The sequence below is a fragment of the Microcaecilia unicolor genome, chromosome 10, assembly GCF_901765095.1.
Source record: "Microcaecilia unicolor chromosome 10, aMicUni1.1, whole genome shotgun sequence".
In the NCBI taxonomy this organism is placed as follows: domain Eukaryota; kingdom Metazoa; phylum Chordata; class Amphibia; order Gymnophiona; family Siphonopidae; genus Microcaecilia; species Microcaecilia unicolor.
Window position 1 is genome coordinate 180,634,978 of NC_044040.1, and position 20,651 is coordinate 180,655,628.

Sequence of the window (20,651 nt, forward strand, 5' to 3'; positions counted from 1 at the left end):
CCTCAATGCCGAAGAAGGCCCAGGAGCTGAGGGAAGCTCCCTCACCTTCCCCCTCCGCTTTCCCATCACTAACGACGGGACGGGGGAACCGCAAGAGGCAACAGTCCACAGCGTCCTCAGGGAGCTCAGGTGCGTGTGTGCAAGACGCCATCTTGGAATTGTCTCCCAGCATTTGTGCTGTTAAAGCAAGGAGGAGAAGATAGCACTCAAAAAACTTGATACTTCTAACAATGAGAGGCTGGCGCAGGTGTAGCTTACACTTCCAAGGGAACCCCGCAGGAATTGCTTCCATCCTCACAGGAATCCCACAGAAACTGCTTCCATCCCCGAGTGAACCCTGCAGAACTGCTTCCATCCCTGCAGGAACCCTGCGAACCCCATTCCTTTGCAGGTCTGTAGTCTCCATCAAATGGTTGTATTCAAGATTGGTGCAGCAGAAGTTATTTTGGGCCTTGCTCCCCAGGTCTGAGGCAGCATTTAGTCCTGTGGTGGTGCAGCCAAAGGCCAGACTAAAACTCCCAAGACTCGGTCTCTGGACCTTTACCTAGTTGCCCAGTACCAGGAACTGTGCCTTCAGGCTGTTCCTGAGAAGACCGAGGGGGTCCTGCTTAAGGAAGGGAGTTGTGGTATTTAGGTAGTATCCCCCCCCCCCCCCTTCTTGTCATAGTGCTTGGTGTGCTGTCTGTGTGTCTTCCCCCATCCTTTTCCCCTCCCCTACCCCTGGAAGGGGAGGGGGAAAGAAGGCTGCTTTTCAGCATTGTGCTGGGCAGTATGCTGCATTGTGGTAAACCGTAGTGGGAGAGGGGGGGGGGGGTCATGGTTGGCCACTGTGGGGTTTTCAGGTCCTGCTCATAAGTACAGTGGTGGGGGTGGTTCTGCCTGATATGTAGAAATGGTGGCAGTGGCAGCATTGGAGGTCACAATGTTGGGAATGCATCAAGAGATGGCGTCCATGCTAGTGGCCAGTTTTGTGACTGGCATGACTTTCTTGCTGGCTGGAACAGCTGCCATATTGCTGGCTTTCAGCACTTCTGAGGTTGCAGCACCAGCAGGCACTGTTCCCTCTAAGCTGAGCAGGAGTCCTCCAAGTGCATTGCTTCCATTGGGGGTGCTGCTTCAATACTGTTTTCAATGGCTAGGGATAGGCAAGTTCCCTGGAGTCCTGCAAAGCTGTATTTCTACATCGAGGAGTAATGAGATTGGAAAACTCCTCACCTCACTAGTCAAGCAGCAGGTATCTAAACAATTGATCACTAAACTTTAAAGGCCCTCTGGGTAGGGTGATCACTGGGGGTGAAGATGTACCGGCAGAATTTGTCCAGTTTTATAATACCTCATATGAGGGACATATAACTCAGAGGGACAACTTTTTCCACAGTCCCACCTCTCCCATCTCACATCTGAGCAGCTAACGTATCTAAATCAACCTGTCAAGCTGGAAGATAGAGGCGGCAGTCGAGCACCTTAAGCTAGTGAAAACTCCCAGACCGAACGGGTTGGGTCCTGAATTTTATAAAAGTATAAATTAGCTTTTAATACCTTCCAAAGTATGTGTTGTGAGCTGTGCCACCAGCGGGCCAGGAGAATAACTTAGCCACTACTATCTGGTTTTATTGTCCAAACCAGGCAAGGACTTAGGAATTGATGGGTTTGTATCAACCAATATCTGTGTCAAGACTTAAAATTCCTTGCCTATAAATTTGGCATGTAAGCTTGGAGCAGTCCTACCTGGCCTTGTACATGAAGATCAGACAGGTTATGCCTTGGGCAGGTAAGCCTTCACCAATATCCTACCTGCCTGAAAGTCATCCAAGAGGGAAGCAGGAAAAGGGGAGGTGCTCTAATAGTAATTTTAGACACCAAGAAGGTATTTGATAATTTTGTAGGAATGGTTTTTTTTTTTTTTTGGTTAATGCTCTAGTTTAGCATCATGGGAGAATTTTTGACCTGGGTGAGGATAATATACAGTCCCCTTTTGGCACAGTTGTTAATAGCTAGCTGATAGAGGCATTCGCTGTTGACACAGCAGGGTTGACAGGGATGCCCTCTGTTGCCCCTGCTATTTGTGCTATCTTTAGAACTCACTAGCCATCAAAATTCATCAGGCAGATACATTAAGGGCATCACAGTAGGCTCACAGGAGTTTAGGATCAGTCTTTTTGCTGCTGATATCCTGGGGTTTTTTGGATCAGGCAATGACAGCTGTCTGCAGACTCATTGAACTCAGTAGTTTAGCTCTTTTTCAAATTTAAAGATTGATTTTGAACAATTGGAGGCACTAGCAATATCCAAAGTGTGTGTGTCTTGGGTAGATCAAACTTTCCCACTAGCTTGTGGCTGCGAGGGTATTAAATATTTAGGCATATACCTTAGCCCAGATCATTAGGTATATCAGTGAAACATGAAAGAAGAGATGAAGAATATCAGAAAATTATTCAAGCGATGGCTTTACCTCTCATTATTTGGTAGAATGGTGTTAATAAAGATGGTGATGTTTAGCCAAACGCCTGTTATCTCCCTGCAAATGCTACTCATATGGGTGAAGGTAAAGACAAAGCCACTTATAGAGGTATTGTTGGGCCATTCCTATAGACAGCCAAGCAAGCATGAATTGGGTAGGCTAAACTAATACTGAATAAGAATTGAGGAGGGATGGGTTTACCTGACCTACACTTGTACAATTTGGCATCCCTGTTAAGATGAATACATGGATTATTATAAACATGGATTGATAACATGTATGGATTGATAACCTTTAATATGATATAGCTGGAATCAAATAGAACGTGAGCTGGAGCATTCTTTTACACTGTTCCACTTATTCAAACAGACCTGGGGGGGGGGGGGGGGGAAGAGAGATCACCGTTTTTGGGGTTTGTGTGCAATCCAGAAAACTGAGGAAGGTATTTCAGACTTTGCAAGAGAGGATGTAGATACATGGGGCAGTTAACAGAAGTTAGGGGGGGGGGGGCATTACCCTCGTTTCAGCAAATAAAAAGAAGATAGTGTAAATGTTAGGTATTAGATAGCTACAGTCTTCAGGCATGACACTACTATACTTTCTTGGGGAATAAGGGGCAGGAGAATTTGCAGTTCATATTTTTGGATAAGGTCTTTCTGGTTTGGTGGTATAGAGTGAGAAGGGAACAGAAAACTGCTTATGTAATGGGCTTGTCAAAACTTTTTGGATAACATATCTAGGAGTGGAAATGTAATTGTTCAGAGCTTTGAAAGGAGTCTTGGGTAATATCTAATGTAGGTCTGCAAGAATTGTTCATAAAGCTTTTATTATTAAAGTGAGGAGGAAACAAGGTTGTGGGAGGGATGACACCTGTGATAAATGCAGAAGGTAACAGGGAACTTTACTGCACTCCAGAAAATGGTGTTTTAAGGCCCTACGCCATATCTGCTGTAGCTTGAACACCCTGGAAAAAGTGCTGTAACACAAGGTAGAATGGACCTATGGAGTTCTAGTGTTGGGAATAGAGAGGGTGCATTAACACAAGGATTTTCAGAATATGGGAGGAAGTTTGTTTTGGTATCCTAGGGTTAGTAAAAATAAAAAAAAAAGAAAAACATGGATTTGCTAGGAAGTTCATTCACTGGTTCAGTGGTGGAGGAGAATGTTGGAAAAGGAAAGTCTACTCTAGAGTTATGGATGTACTATAAAGATACTGCCCCTACGGACTAGGGAACAGAGATTGCTGTCCATCTCCCCTCTACCTCATCCTCCCTCCCTCCCGCCTAATCAATCTTATGTCTTAACCCTCTTGTCCTTTTTGATCAATATTCATGACAGCATATTGGCTCAAGAATGCGGTGTCATTGGTGTATTTTAAGGGGCGTATTGTTCCCAGGAATCTCAATACACATTCCACCAGAGGGATTGCAACTGCTGATAGAAATAAACAAGTCGGCCCCAGAGATATGTAGGGTTACTATTTGGTCCTCATTACATTCTTATACAGAGTTGTATTGGGTGGATATTATGGTTAGAGATGACTCAACCTTTGGAGAGGTTGATTAGGGCTTTGGTTTTGAGTCCCACCTAGTGTAGTGAGTGCTCTTTTTACATCCCACACATCTGGACTGTTCTGGGAGATGATGGAAAGAAAAAGTTTGGTCGTACCTGCTAATTTCTTTCATTGAAATCTACCAAACCAGTTCAGCATAAGCCTGATTGCAAAATCATTTTGCAGTAGAGTAAGTTCTTTATTGCTAGTTGGTTACAGTGTTTAACTTCTGTAGTTCAGTTCACTGGTTGAGAACTCTCTCGCATCTGCTGGAGGGATCAGAAAGGATCTTCTAGCTTTGATACAGAAACACTGAAGAGGAGCATGCTGTACAGTGCCTGATCTAGAGTGAAATATAACCTTTTGTTGTGTCTCTCTACTAGCAGATAGAGACAAAACTTGCAATTCTGGGCTCTTAAGACAGTGTACCGCCCTCGTGGAAACAGGAAATACGTAATTGAAGGCGGGACACTGTGTGAGGGAACGGAGAAGTTGGAAGTGAGCCCACTGTGTTGTCTTCTTCACTGCCGTTGCGACTGAAAGTAAAAGGGTTAAACGCGGTGGGGGGGGGGAAGGAAGGAAAGGAGAGGAGGGCTGAGGGAGGGTGGGGAGAATCGCTGGACATGGGAGGGGAGGGCAGGGGGAGAGAAGAGATTGCTAGACAGGAGAGGAGGGAAGGACAGGGGGGAGAAGAGAATTGCTGGACATGGATGGATGGGAGGGCAGGGGAGAGAGGAGAATTGCTGGACATGGATGGAGGGGGAGGGGACAGTAAATTTGCTAGATATGGATGGAGGAGAGGGCAGGGGAGAATGGAAAGTTGCTGGACATGGATGGATGGAGGGGAGGAAAGTCAGGAAGGAGAAGCACATGGAGGGGAGGGAAGAGAGGAGAAATGTTGGACAAGGATGGAGGGAAGGAAAGACAAAGGAAGGAGATGCACACGGATGGAGGAGAAGGGAGAGAGGAGAAATGCTGGACATGGATGGAGGAAAGGGAAGACAGAGGAAGTAGATACACATGGAGGGGGAGTGAGGAGAAATGCTGGATATGGATGGAGGGAAAATGGCTGAATTTAAGGGCTGGATTGGAAAACTTTTTGAGGGCAGATGCTGAAACTGGAGGAAGGATAGGGACAGGGCTGCAGATGGTAGGACGCATAAGGACACAGGAGGATGGTGGGCATGGTGAGAGAAAAAATATCAAATGGAAAGAAGACACTGCATAAAACAGAAGACACTGGGACCAAAGTGAATAGAAAAACTAAATGATCAGACAACAAAGGTAGAAAAAAGTATTTTATTCAAAATTTATTAATTGGAATATGTCAGCTTTTGGAAATGTGCATCTGTGATATGTTGCATGTAAGTTTCAATTTTTCTAGTATTGCTGCATGCTGAGTCTGACTTCTTGAGGTAACTTTCCATTTCAGTATTTTGCCTTCATATTTTTTTTTATTTCTAGTTCCTTGTGTCATCTGTTGTCATGTGTTTTTCATGTGTGATCAAGGTGCAGTATTCTGGTAGTGTGTAGTATTTACAGGCCTTTTTTTTTCACAAGGTAGTGTATTAGTGTTTTAGAGCCCGTTGTAATTACAGTGCTGCCTTTCCATGCATAAGGTTGTAGCTCGTCCTGTCCTTGGAATTAGTACTGTTATGGTTTGGTAAGGTTATGAGTGTGTTTTGCACAAGTTTGTGTATAGCATTTTGCAGTGGAGAGATTGCGTGTTGGCCTTTTTGAGGTGGCACCAAGTAACTTGGTGAAATAACGGGTGGGGGGGGGGGATTAAGCAGTTGCCGGAGGATAAGCCGAAAGCCTCTGGTCATCAGTCTTCAGGGGGCTCTCGATCTCAATTTTGAGACAGAGGACAATACTGACCTGGTCGTCAGCAATATGGTCAGAAGTCCCACTTTCAGGCACACCAATCTTCCTTTTGTGTGGACTGGAAGCCCTCTGTCAACTAGAGCACCCAATGCCTTCAGAGCTTCACACTGATACGAGGCTGGTCCACTCTTTTTTCAGTGAGAGGATGTCTTCAGGAGTTTCGGGAGGAGTGGGCCAAAATCACATCGGACTACTGTGTTATGGATAGTCTTGCAAAAGGTTACAAGTTGGAGTTCTCCCACCCAATCACTCCTCTCTTCATGCATTTTCTTTGTTAAAAGGGAAGTTCAGGCCACCGTAGATTCCTTGCTGGTGCTCCAGGCCATTGTTCCAGTTCCTTAGGCTGATCAGGGACAAGGCAGATGCTGCGTCTACTTAATTGTCCCAAAGAAGGAAGGCACCTTCTGTCCAGTTTTAGATATCAAAGATCTAAACTGCTGCATCTGAGTGTCCCCCGCTTTTGCATGTAGTCATATCATCGGGTCAAGCGGGAGAATTTCTCACCGCACTCTGTCTCAAGGAGGCATACTTGCATATACCCATATGGCCGCTGCATCAGAGGTTTTTACATTTTGAGGTTCTGGGCCATTGCTTCCAGTTCTGGGCTTTGCCTTTTAGTCTCGCCACGGCTCCAAGAACATTTTCCAAAGTGGTGGTGGTGGCGGCGGTAGTCTTCCTTTGGCGCCAGTGAATCAAAGTTCATCTGTATCTCAACGACTGGCTCATTTGTGCATCCTATCTAGAGAGCATGGTAGCAATGGACAAAGTTTAACATCTTCTGCAGCCATTGGGCTGGGTGGTTAATTTTGAGAAGAGCAGACTAACTCCATCACAGATGCTGGAGTATCTGGGCATTTTATTTATTTGTTGCATTTGTATCCCACATTTTCCCACCTATTTGCAGGCTCAATGTGGCTTAACACAACAGACTATTATTTTTCTCATGGAGCGCAGGAGTCTGAAGCTGGTTCAACAGATTCATTGTCTTCTCAGTCAAGGCAGTCCCTAGGGTCTGGGATTACATCCAGGTTCTGGGGTCAATGACGACAGCGATGGAAGCGGTACCATGGGCAAGGGCTCATATGTGGCCATTACATGAATCTCTTCTCAGCCACTGATTTCCAGTGTCACGGAAGTATGGCATTTATCTTCCTTGGACACTGGTTGCCAGACTGAGCGGTGGTTGTCACCCTGGAATTTGACTGTCAGAGTTCCCTTTCTAATAACACAATGGGAGGTGGTTACAATGGATGCCAGCAAGTCGGGTTGGGGAACTCATTACGAGTTTCATCTGGCACAGGGCACCTAAATGGAACAGGAGTCTGTCAATAAATTGCCTAGATCTCAGGGCAGTGTGAAATGCCTTATGCGACTTCGCTCCCTTTCTGGTGGTGACCCTGGTCTGAGTTTTCTCCAACAATTCGACGGTGGTAGCTTATGTTAACAAGCAAGATGGGACCCGCAGCCATCCAGTGGCATTGGAGGTGGACTTTCTGGATCTGGGAGAATGGAAACTATCCAGCCTGGGTTTTCAACTGACAGTGGACCAATGGGGGGCTATCCACTTCTGGACTTGCAAGATGGGACCCGCAGCCGTCCAATGGCAATGGTGGTGGACTTTCTCAGCAGGTACTCCTTGGACCTGGGAGAATGGAAACTATCCAGCCTGGGTTTTCAACTGATAGTGGACCAATGGGGGCTATCTGCTTCTGGACTTGCTGCTGACAAAAAGGACTGTGAAATTCCAGAGTTCTTCAGCCATTGGAAAGAACCGGGATCTATTCCATACTGCAGCCCTGGCTGTAGACACATCTACTGTATGTCTTTTCTCCTTGACCCTTGGTAAGGGCACGTGTTGAAAAGGATCACATTGCACCAGTGTCAAATAATTCATATAGCCCTGGATTGGCCGCAGAGGCTGTGGTACGCAGACCTGATTCGACTGCTGGATGGGGGTCCTCTGTCTTCCGCAGGTACATGGCCTACTTAAGCAAGGTCTGGTGCTTATGGAGGATCAGGGCCCCTTTGGTCTTATAGCTTAGCCATTGAAAGGGCTTGGTTAAGACCAAAAAGTTATTCTAGTTTGGTCATTTCTACCTTGTTTCAACATCCATGGTGTATGTGAGGGTATGGAAGACGTTCGAGGGCTGTGATCTGAGCATGGACTCTGTCCCTTCTCTGCTCAGATCAAACGCATCTTACCATTTCTCCAGGCAGGTCTTCGGAAAGGATTGGCGTTAGGCTTTCTAAAAAGTTCTGGTTGCGTCTTTGGCCTGTTTCAGGGACAGACTAAAGAAGATATCTCTTGCGTCTCACCCGGATAGCATTCAGTTGTTGCTGGGAGCAGGCCGCTTGTGACCTCCCTTTCTTATGCGAGTCCAGAGTGGAACCTTAATTTAGTCCTTCAGGCTGTTCAAGAACCTCCTTTTGAGCCACTTTGGAAGATATCCCTGAAAGATCTTATGCTAAAGACAGTGTTCTTGGTGTCTGTTGCATTGGCACATAGGGTTTTGGAGCTTTAAGTTGTTGTCGGGATCCCTTTCTTTTCTTTTCAGAGGCGGGAGTCTCCATTCTTACTTACAGTTTCTTTCTTTCTTCCAAAAGTGGTATCAGCATTTCATTTTAACCAATTTGTGGAGCTTGCATCCTTTTGCAGAGAGGGCGAAGAGGCTCAGTATTCTTTCATGAAGCTTCTCGTTGTACGTAGTGTCCTCAGATATCCGGAAGTCACGAGTTTTGCAAATCAGATAGACTGTACTTTTTGTTAAACAGAAGCTTGGCTCATGGCTTCCAAGCTCACAGTTTGCTAGATGGCTGAATGAGACCATTGCCTTGTAGGTTCATTCTACAAGGCGTACGGTGACATCCTAGGTAGAGACTACTGTCTCTGGCAGATATTTGCAAGGCGGCGACATTGCAGCACACTTGGAAGCCAGCTTTGGTCCTCAGGGAGGCAGCACTAGGATCCCACCCAATCTAGGAATTGCCTTTGAACATCCCACAGGTTCTATAATAGTGGGAAGCAATGTAATGGAAGGAGAAATTAGACCTTAACTGATAATTTTCTTTCCATTAGTCCTTCCCCACTATTCCAGAGGCCCGCATGAGGTTTCTGAGATGTTTAGCTCATGCAAAGTAGTGGGTCAAATAACGACTCTCACCTTGCATAGTGCTTCCTGCATATCTCTTCTTCTCAGAAAACAAGGCAAACTATCTGCAAATTCCAATGTGGAAAACAAACAAGTAGATCAATAAAACATCAAGAGATTTTATTAGTGATGATATATACCAGAAAAATGCCCGACACAGGCTGTGTTTCGCCCAAAGGGGCTAAAATGGAAACCTTCCAGTAGGAACAAAATTGTGTGTCTGATCCTCTAGAGTCGTGCCGCTAGAAGTACTGGAAAGAGGTGTCCAGAGATGAGAGGTCCACACATTTGCTCATCTGGTTTGTTAGGTTAGTGAATTGTTAAAGTGGTTGATTCTTCTAAGTTTCTCCTTACTCCTTGTTTGTATAAATACTGAGGAGCTGGACTGGATGCCAAGAAATTTCTCAACTCAGTTTTCAGTTCTCTATCTCCTCCTGCTGGTTGATGGACACAACTATCCCACAGGTTCTGGAATAGTGGGAAGGACTAATGGAAAGAAAATTATTAGGTAAGACCTAATTTCTCCTCATCAAATTCCAAGTGAATAATCCATAGTTTTGGTTTACATTCCACAATATTATACAAAATTGCTTTGTATGTGAAAATATATTTTCTTTTACATTTACACAAACTAATTTAGCACGTCACTGGTAGTATCTACCCCATGAATTGTACAAAGTTAAACCAATGAGAGCCAAATAGCCATGTATGTTTTTAGCGTGAGATTTCTAGAAGCTTATACACAGCCAAGCCACACGATACCATCATTTTCTGTGACCCAAGAGACAAACCTCAAAATCCTGACTGAACCGTTAAAACAAAAAGGTTACAACCCCAAAATCTTCAAGAATATTTGCCTCTTCCCTTAAAACCTATTGCAGTACAAAGATGAGAGAGCCACAGAGAATCTGCCTTGTAGTGACATACAATGCAGAGCTAGAAAAAATCAGAAAAGATCTATAGCCACTCCTCCCTGAGGATAAATTACTAAATGATATTCCCAGCCCCACCAGTGCTGGCCTTTCAACACCCACCAGACAGGACTTAAAGATCTGGGCTTTCTATCCCACTATAAACCATACATCTCTCCCTATCTCTCACCCACCCAGCTCTCCCTGTTTTCTCACCTAACTAGCCCCTCCCTCTGCCTGTGAAACTGTCATTGGAATGCTTTTGTATTTCACGTATATATTCTGTTTGTCAATATTTGCTTATTTTTAATCTTTAGAAGTACCTTCAAAGGCTAATCAAAAAATGTATTAAGCTCAATAAAAAAGGTATCTTATTTTCTTTTCTCTGTTTATTACCTTTAAAAGTGGTTTAAAAGTGGACTAACGCGGCCATCATACCACTTAAACAAATTAGTGAAAAACAAGCTCCCAATACAAGCTCAAAAAGAAGAGAAAGGCACACATCCCTGCAATATACCTAGCTGCAAACTGTGCCAACATATCTCACAGGATCCTACAGTCACTAACATGGGAAAAATTCAGCATAAGGGATAATTCGCATGCACCTCTTCAAATATGGTATATATCATTCAGTGCAAAAAAAGTGTGAAGAAGAGTGCTATATTGGAGAAATAAGCCAGATGCTAAAGACAAGACTCAATTTACATAAACATAATAAATATTCCAGTGCCAACCAGGATATCACCTTTGTGGGACAGCACTTTACAAAAACAGAACACTGCCTCAATCATATGAGAATACTAAAAGGAAATTTGAAGACAATCCAGGAACTTAAGACCTTTGAAGTCAAAATGATGAAATATTTTAACACTCACCAGACAAGACTTAGCAAAATGTGGGCTTTCTACCCCACTATAAACCATAAAATTATACTGCTTTCTCTCCCTCTCATTAGCCATCTAGCTCTCCCAGTTTCTTACCTAACGCACCCCACCCTCTTCCTGTGAGACTGTGATTGGAATGCTTTTGTGTTTCACTTATATATTCTGATATTTGTCAATATTTGCTTATTTCTGATCTGAAGAAGGGGTTGCCTTAGAAAGCAAATTGAAAAAATATATTCAATTTAAAAAAAGTAGTACCTTATTTTGTTTTCTATGTTTTGATTTTATTTGTCTATTACCTTTAGCAGGGGAAAGTAGAGAAAAGCAGTAAACAAGGTTCAATAATATGGAGTGCAGCAGTAATCTTCACTGTTTTTGAAGCAGGGACCATGTTGACCTCCCTCCCCTGCCCCCCCCCCCCCCCCCCCAGAAAATAAAACAAAACTCCACTGTTAAGAGCCAGTACCAGTGCTAGATCCTGGGGGGGGGGGGCGCGGGGGGAGTATCCTTTCTCTAATAATGTAGCCAGACTGGCTACTTAGCCACATTCACAGCAATATGTGTAAATTAAATGAAGTTTGATTCTCCAGACTCTCTCTACCTTCAGCTCGTCTTGCCTCTCCTCGCCCCCCCCCCCCCCCCCCACATTTCCTGTAAAACTTTTTCCCTAGTATATACCCTTCCCAACCCTATCCCAATAAGTCTGAGCTCCCACCAGCCTCTCCAGTATGCCTCTATCATCCTGTCCCCAGTGCTTCCAAGCTAGGTGTCCCCCAGCTTTCCCAGTCTTGTTGCAGACACTTTACAGCTGTTTTGTCTTCCAGTATCTTGTGGCTCTCTGGTGAGTCTGTAAGCAAACTTCACTATTTGTAGTCTCATAAGAAATAGCATGGGGGTTTGTATGCTATATAACCCAAACTCACAGAGAGCCACACAGTCCTGAAGAGAAAAAGCTGCTGTTTCGTAGACAGTGTTAGCTGTTCACGTCTAAACAAGGTGCTGGGGTGGGGGGTATGTATTTAGAGATGAGTTAAGGAGCCACAGCTGAGGTAAGTGGGAGCTACCACTGGCCTCCTGGTCTTGTAGTGAACAGCTCATGAGTAGAGAATTAAGGAGTCCGTGGGGGGGGGGGGGGGGGGGTAATGAACATAGTAGACAAGAGAGAGAGACCTTAAGGTGATAATGTCTGTTTTCAAGGTAGCAAAACAATGTTATGTGTAGTCCACCATCCCTACAGCTTTGGCCGCTTTGAGAGGCATAACCTTCAGCAAACAAATATCATTAGGAAATAAGTTTCCCGGAAATAGAAGATCTCTAAATGTTAAGAGAATGGAAAGTAAGCATTGAGCTCTTTAGCGCAAAAACAATGAAATGGTACTTGCTGTTAAAGTTATCAAAGTGAGTATCCTGCACAGTTAAACCCCCTAACCACAGTGATTGTGCCATTTTGGGCTTTGTTACTATGAGCTGCCAAGTGAAAAACAGAGAACGTCGTTTTCCTTGTTTCTCCTTGTGTATAGAAATTTACACATGATTATAATATTTGCTCTGAGATTTTATGTTAAATACACCATTAAACATTAGAGAATGATTTTCATTAAAGGAAACTGAACAAGAAATGGAATCAGCTAGTGACAAGATACTATTGGGACAGATTTTAAAATGTGTGTATTTGGGGGGGGGTTTGTTTTGTGGTCACATGCGTTGACTTTCCTGAGATTTTAATTGAATTGACCTCTTCCCTTATAGGAAATGAAAGGAAGGGATTTTTAATGTTGGTAGTGCCAAAAGTATATAAAAATGAGATTGATGGTTTCAAAGATCTGCGTCTCCCCTGCCAATAATCATATAGGGCTAGCAAACCTAAAGCACTATGCAAAAAAATTAACATGGGGCTTAAACTGAAAAGCACCCATGTGGATTCTTGTATTTTGAATTGATCTTTAATTGATGAATTTAATTTGTACACCACTACACTATTGATATTTTACAAGTAGTTTTTACCTTTTAGCTCTGATTATGGTGTGATACAGCTTATTAAAATAATGCATTAACATCTTAAACAACTGAAAGAAGAGAAGAAGCATAGTTGGCCATTCTGTGTACAAGATCAAAAAGAAATTGCTTGCTTGATGTGGAATTTCTGAAAAATCAGATGTCCAGCTTGCACAGACTTGAATTCTAGTTAAAGTATATCATACACTAGGTCTTGATGGGTGATAGCAAGTTTATTTTTTCAGGAAAATAGTTTTCTGGTGCCTGCAGGAAGAAGTAACCAGATGCCAAACACCTTTTATTTTAACATAAATCCAAAATCCAGTTACTACCTTTCCAGAACTGTGCTCTAGATGAGTTACAGATCAGGCACAGTAGGTATTTGCCTCAAAGGTGTATAATAGACTATTTTTCTGCATGATGAAATATCAACCAGTCTCCTCATTTGTCTTCCTTTCTGGGTGGTTGTTTGTTTTTTTTTTTTTCTTCTACTTTAGGTAGAAGAGTATGTATTGCTTCAAACTTAATACTTTTCCACTGCCCTTTCTATCTGTCCCTAGCAGGTTAAAATTCTGCTACAGTGCTATAACTCCACCATCTCTGAAGGTAGGCAGTATCAGACCTCTTTGGTTCTTACAAGGCCCATACTTAATGCAATACTCTGAATTATTAAAACACTGTGTGGTAACACATGGGAAGGGGCCAAACAACCGTCTCACCTAGGAAAACTGGTGTCCAAAACGTTTAGCACCTTGTGCTGATAATTTGCATAGTGCTGGAGGTTTAGATATTCCCTTCTTCTCGAAGCCTACAGTCTAATGGAGGATGAGAAATCCAGACAAAACATATGAGGGCAGAGTTAAAGCAGTGGGGACAACCTCAGTGAATGAGTCTTCTTCAATCTGAGCTAGACCACTGTGAGCAGAGTCTGACAGAAGACAACTGTCTTACTCAATTAGGTTAATAGCAGAAAATTGTTTCCAGGGAAAAATCTAGGAGTAAATGAGGGTGTGAGGGACAGACTGTAAATAATGTCACCAGTAGTTTGTTGCTGCCATTATGTGGATTTACCAGCTCTATGGCGATTACCCAACCTTGGAAGCCTGATGCAGGTGTTTTGCTGCCTATTAGCACTGGAACCATGGCCATTCCATGAACATTGCTCAGCCGTCATGTAAACCTGGGTAGACCAGCTGCCACTTTGCCAGTTATTTTTCTTCTTTCCTCATTCTTATAGTAGAAGAAACACTTAACCTCCTACCTCATTTATTTTACATGATATCCCCCACTGCTTTTGTCCCAAGCATGTTTTAATTCTTCTAGTTTTTGGTTGTAATGAGTAGGCTATTTCAGCCAACCACAGTGATCTCATAAAAGTATTTTTTCATATTTCTTCAGATCTTCCTCCTACAATTCCATATTATGGCCCCTGTCCCCGATTTCCATCCCTATAGAGAATTTCACCTTCCCAGGCTTCTATTGAATATTTTATCATAGCCCTTTTCTTCAGCAAATACATTTTGAGTATCTTAAGCCCCTTCTCTATAGGGTTTGTGTTGCAGGTCTTATTTTAGTAGCCCTACATATGGGAGTGTTACCACAGTACCTCTATGGATATACATGAGAAAGTAGTTCTTGATTTTTGATTAGAAGTCATTTGGAGAAATAAGATTTGCTGTTTGGCATTTTGATAAAAAATTACGTCGTCTCTCTAACTATGCTAACACATCGAAATGAGATCCTATCATTAAATTTAAATGTGGTGGTTTTCAAACTATGGAGGAAAAGCCTCAATAGGTATCGGGGTTGCTCTGTTGTTAACTGCTTTATCAGCTAAGTCAACTTTAAAGAGCCCCCTCACTCATCACGGGCATAAAAACCTCCAGGATGTTCTGAACCTTAGTTTGTTTGATTATGCTCTCCCACACATATGTTGTATAATTCAAACTTTTCTTTACAGCTGTTTAGTCTCGAGTACCCGCCCACGGTCGACTTTGGCCAAGGTTTCGGTTCCTGCATCAGAGTCCGTGGCGTACTTGACTGTTTCTACAAAAGAACATATTCAATCAGTGAACAATTCCTTACCATACCAGTTTTTCACCCCACATCCTAACTCAGTGCCTCACTTTACTGCTCGGTTCTATTCTCTTGGTCCGAGAAGCCGGACCAAGAGAATAGAATCAAGCAGTAAAGTGAGGCACTGAGGATGTGGGGTGAAAAACCGGTATGGTAAGGAATTGTTCACTGATTGAATATGTTCTTTTGTAGAAACAGTCAAGTACGCCACGGACCCTGATGCAGGAACCGAAACCTTGGCCAAAGTCGACCGTGGGCGGGTACTCGAGACTAAACAGCTGTAAAGATAAGTTTGAATTATACAACATATGTCTGGGAGAGCATAATCAAACATAAACTAAGGTTGAGAACGTCCTGGAGGTTTTTATGCCCGTGATGAGTGAGGGGGCTCTTTAAGGTTGACTTAGCTGATAAAGCAGTTAACAGAGCAACCCCGATATCTATTGAGGCTTTTCCTCCATAGTTTGAAAACCACCACATTTAAATTTAACGATAGGATCTCATTTTGATGTGTAAGGATACATAGTGATCCGTCACAAGCTCTGTGTGTATAAGAGAGTAACTATGCTAACAGGATTTCTGTAACACCTGTTTGCCTGTTTTGTTCTCATTGTCTCTGGTCTTATTCCTTGGTTTTCTTACATTTTTCTACTTTTTGGAATAGAGTATTCAGCTGCTCATATTTTTGGTATACTTTAACAAGTTTGCCCCTGATTCTATTTTCCAGTGGTATCTTACAATATTGGTACATTACATATATTTTATGTGAGAATCATCAAGGTAGCACCACATTGTATATACATTTTTGAAATCAAGAGTTAATGAAGAGGAGTTTTTCTAACCTTGGAACAGTGCTCAGTTTTTAGAAACAGAACTAGGGGTGAGAAAATTGTTAATGCTTTCATTAAGTTGTTGAATTGGCTAAACATTTAAGTCTAATAGTTTTTAAACTTGATTTTCTTTTCTCCCACAGTGCATCTGGTGCAAGTGTTGTAGCCATTGACAACAAAATAGAGCAAGCAATGGTAAGTATTAAAAATATTTTTTAGTTATTTTCTAAAAATCTTTTAACGTTCGGGAAATTAAAATGTTTTTTTTGGGTAGCATATTGAGTAAAATATATGTAGATTATTTTAAACTCAGGCATCACATGCTTGTATTTGTGTTTGCACTGCTATCTATTTGTGCTTCTGACGTAGACGGAAGGGGAGGGGACAGTTTGAATGGAGTGGTACCCAAACATTCTGTTGGGTTATGAATAATAATAAAATGAAACCATGTGATTAGATCTTTGATACTACCATCAGCAGATTTTAAAAGATTGGATTTTACAGTTTCACCATAGAGTGCCATTCTCCCAAAGCAACAGTGTGCTTCTCTACCATTAGATGATCAGACACATAGCAACCAGTAGCACACATACATGTGTGCATTTATGCACATGTGCATAAAGCCAAAAGTGCTCCTATTCTCTAACTACATGCATATCTTCAATAGCGTTTAGTTTGCAGGTGGGTGTATACATGGGCAGTGTGTGGGTGGGGCACACAATACTATGTTGTGTTTATCAAAACTAAGCAGTAGCATTTACATCAGCTTTATTGCTGGTATAAGTCTTATGCTTAAGCGTGTATATACCTGGGTACACTAGTATTTCTACAAAGGTTATTAAGCATCTATTTTCTGTTACAGAATATGCACCAATCAAGCACCCTCTCTGGGCACCTATATCTAGGCACACAGTTATAGAATTATCCTCTATATGGATATTGTATAGCGCAGATGAAAAATCTACAGATATGGACTTACACCTTAGCAGCCACCGCTATAAGTTTATTCAAATATTGATCCCTAGGTATTACCATATATAGCAACCATTAAAAAAGCTAGATTAGTTGCTGGACTTTACAGTAGAATGTATAGCAGTGATTCAGATGTGCTGTTTTCTAAGATCCAGCCTTAGCTGAGTAAGGTTGGGGGAGGGGGAAACATTGTGGAGCATATCTCATGGAATTATTTCCAACTTCTCTGTGTGCATCTGTGCATGTAGGAGGTTGTAGAGGAAAGGGCAGTTGGAAAGCAGCAATGCTCCTAACTGCTGTTTCAGTGTATTAATGTATTGCAGCAGTATGTGGAACGCCTCCTCCCTTAAATGCTCGTTGGGCTATTTTCTGGGAGGTGGGAGAGGGCTTTGTCTTTCTGAAACCCCCAGTCCAATCTAGCCCAATTTCAAACTTGTGTTTTCCCCAGTTTTTCTCCATTGCCAAATATGGTTTTCTTCATATAAATGTTGGGAGGGTTATTTCACTCTAATGAGACAGGTGAGCATTCCCAACCCCATAAATATATATATTTAAGCATTTGCTGGATGAAATGTAATAGGATAAAATAAACAAGCATGTGTTGCAGCTTAACCTAATTCTAGTACAGAGAATAATGAAGAATGTTTAATGAAATAAGTATATTATATTCATGACCGGCTCAACAAATTGGTACCCAGCATTAAGAAAATGTTATCCTACTTTAGGTAGTGAGTGATATCTACTACTACTTAAAATTTCTATACACTATCTCTTTAAGCCCTGAAGAGCAAGTCATGCATTTTTAAGTAAATTATACAGATTTACAGATTGCTTGTATGGTAATTTTGGAAAAGTAATAGAAAGCCAGCGACAAGCTGAAAAAAGTACATATAGCCCACATCAAGAGAAGGGAAAAACCTGGACTTAACCTATTTCCCTCAGAAATCCCCCAAAAACATTAAATACCAAAAGAGGAAATACAGTCACAGCTTAATTATTGTGCTGAAGAAAACTTTCCAGTTGAAGTGGTCAGGGAGCATTTACTATGTTTCAACCAAAGAAAGTGCCTGATGAGACTGGCCCTGCATGCACTGGGATACCACATGTTTTCTATTGAATTCAGATCTGGGCTTTGACTGAGCCACTCGGATATTCACTTTTTGTTGAGCCACTCCATTTTTCCTTTTGCTTTTGAGTTTAGGATCTTTGTCCTGCTGCAAGGTAAATTTCTCCAGTCCCACATCAATTGTAGACTAGAACAGGTTTCCCCCAAAGGGTCCTGCGCCTCTCCCTCCCTTTCCTCCAGCCAACCCTTCCTCCTCCCCCAATGGTCCAGCGCCTTTCTCCCTTCTCTCCAGCTCCCCCTTCAGGTCCAGCAATCCCCTCTCTTTCTTTTGGTCTACTACGGCAACCCCCCTCCCGCATTTCCAGTGCCCCCTCTCTGTGGGTCCCTATAACCAGTGCCTCCAAATGACACACTGATTACAATTTATAGCAAGTTACTACTCTACCTGTGAAACGTTATTCCGTTGTTATACTTTGTGTGTACGTACATCTGTAGGGTGCACAAGCCGGCATGTTTGAAAATATAAGTGGGATCAAATAAAAATGATACCAACAATAAAGAATGAGAATGTGGAAGAAGTAGCTGACAGGTTTGGTTGCTTTTTTTTGAGACTCCCTGCTCCCTGTCCTCGCAGTCAGGTATCTGAGCTCTCCTTCCCTTCCTTTGGGTCCGACCGGCTGGCTATCTCTCCTGTTTCCAGCAGTGAGCCATGGAGCAGGCAGCGCTGAAGACAGCTGCTTCCAGGTGCCCTAGTCCGTCTTGCTGCATCATCTCGCCTTTTCAACTTCCTGTGAGTGGAACGAAGCAGTATCGGGACTGGGGCAGCCAGAAGCAGCTGTCTTCAGTGCTGCCCGCACCGCGGCTCTCTGCAGGAAACAGAGAGGAGAGATAGCTGGCTGGACCTGAAGGAAGGGAGAGCTCAGCTGCCTGACTGTGGGGACAGAGAGCTTGAGGAAGCAAAAAAAACACCTGGCTGTCCACTATTGTTGGGAGGGGCCTGGGCCCCCGAGGCCCCCTTTAGCTACGCAACTGAAACAAGCCACGGGGGAGGAAAAGGACAACAATGCTGAGAAGGGACCTGAGCCCAAATTTTGGAAGCCAGTTGGGCTCCCAAAATTATTAATTAACAAATGGCTCCAGCACAACACTGCCTGGCTGCATAAGGTATAGCCTAGGGAGGCAGGAGATGCTAAACCGGGAACGGTAACTGCAACTGCAAAGCTTTTTACGGCTCCCATGGGGTGGTAAAAGGTTTTGCTCCCGCATCCATGGTAAATGGCCAGATTTTTTTCATTTCCGCACATTACTGCGGTTTACCGCAAATCCTTGTCCCCATGTCATTCTCTGCTTTTGAACCACAGATTAATAGTCTGTATAGAAAATGTTTTCTTAAGTTGAAACAATTAAGAGCTATTTGTCCCCCACCCCCCCCCCCTTTTTTTTTAATTTTGTAAAATCAATTTGCTTTATTAGTATAGTCCCTGATTTTATCTGATTATTTCAATTCTTTTTATGCAGGTGTTTTTATTACTTAAACTGCAATTGCTTCATAATACAGCGGCCAGGCTGATCTTTAGACGTAAAAAAATTGGTCATGTCTTTCCCTTGTACTGGTTAGAGCAAGAACTGATTTTAAATTACCTGGTCTTGTTTTCAGTGCTCTACATGGGAGAGCATCTGAGTTTACATGTCACTTGATTTCCCTATCCCATGCTATGGGAGCTATCAGTCTAAGGGATCGGAGTTCTAAATTTTTCCATTGGTTAAAAAAAAGCACATTACAAGAGAACAGTTGAACAGTCGTTTTCTTAACAGGCTACTAAAATGTGGAGTTCTGTTCCACCTCGGGTCAAATTATCGCCTACTTATGCTTTTCCATAAGAATCTAAAAATGTACTTGTTTCAGAAACATCTGTCTTAACTTTTCTTATTGTTATCCTAATCTTTTCATGTAAACCACTTTGGACCATATTTGGGATTTAGCAGTTTGTAAGTGCTCCGATTAGATTGTGTAATTTTGGGCACCTACTGTGGAGGCAAAAAATGTAAATAAGTTAAAGTGATATGCTGGCCCTAAAAAATCTCCTCAGGGTACACCGCCTGGGCCTCCACCCAGACTGTGGCCTGAGCCCTAGTAGAGTGTGCCTTCAGCCCCTGAGACACCAGCCAATTTTTGCAGATGTAGACAGACTTGATAGTGGTCTTGATCCACCTTTCAGTGGAGGCCTTAAAGGCTGCCTGGTCTCTCCAAGGGCCATGAAATAGCACAAAGAGGTGGTCAGAGACAAAACTCATTTGTCTTCTGAAGGTACTGGAGCAATGTCCTCTGGGCATCCAGCTTGTGGGGCCTCTGGTCCACAGAAGTCAAACATTATACCCCAAAGGAGGGGCAGACAGACCATCTGATTCACATGGAATGAAGATACCACTTTCAGAAGAAGGAAGGGAACAGTACTCAAGGACACAGTGTCCTCCAAGATGGAAATGTAAGGGTCCCGGCACAAAAGGGCCTGCAGCTCCAAAACTCTCCGAGCAGTGGTGGTATCCACCAGAAACATCATCTTGAGAGTAAGATCCTTAATGGAAGCCAACCACAGGGGCTCAAATGGGTCCCCCGGACAGTGCCTAGAGAACCAAATTGAGATCTCACAGAGGGAAAGGTAGGATGAAGCGGGGGTTGCAAATGCACTATCCTCTTCAGAAACTGAGCTATCTCCCTAGGCATTGCCTGAGAGGTGTCTGCATTTCCCCTGAAAAATGTAAATCGCAGCCACCTGGACCCTAAAGGAGCTTAGATCCAATCCCTGAGCAAGGCCTTGCTGCAAGAACCCTAAAATATTGGTGTCTGAGCCCTCTAGGGAAAAAGAGACC

General features: G+C 43.0%; 1 protein-coding gene across 3 annotated transcripts in view; it reads left to right on the forward strand.

The window, feature by feature from the left end:
- Positions 1-20,651, forward strand: part of TSC22D2 (TSC22 domain family member 2) — a 193,019-nt gene that overhangs the window by 146,005 nt on the left and 26,363 nt on the right. For 2 of the 3 annotated variants that reach the window (XR_003943537.1, XM_030215900.1), the window contains one exon: positions 15,886-15,938. Coding sequence is in view for 1 of the 3 variants with exons in the window: in XM_030215899.1 (XP_030071759.1) it covers positions 15,886-15,937 (52 nt within the window). In the remaining 2 variants the exon portion in view is untranslated. Of the gene's footprint in view, positions 1-15,885; positions 15,939-20,651 lie in introns of those variants that run through there. The other variant, XM_030215899.1, reaches the window with a different exon arrangement.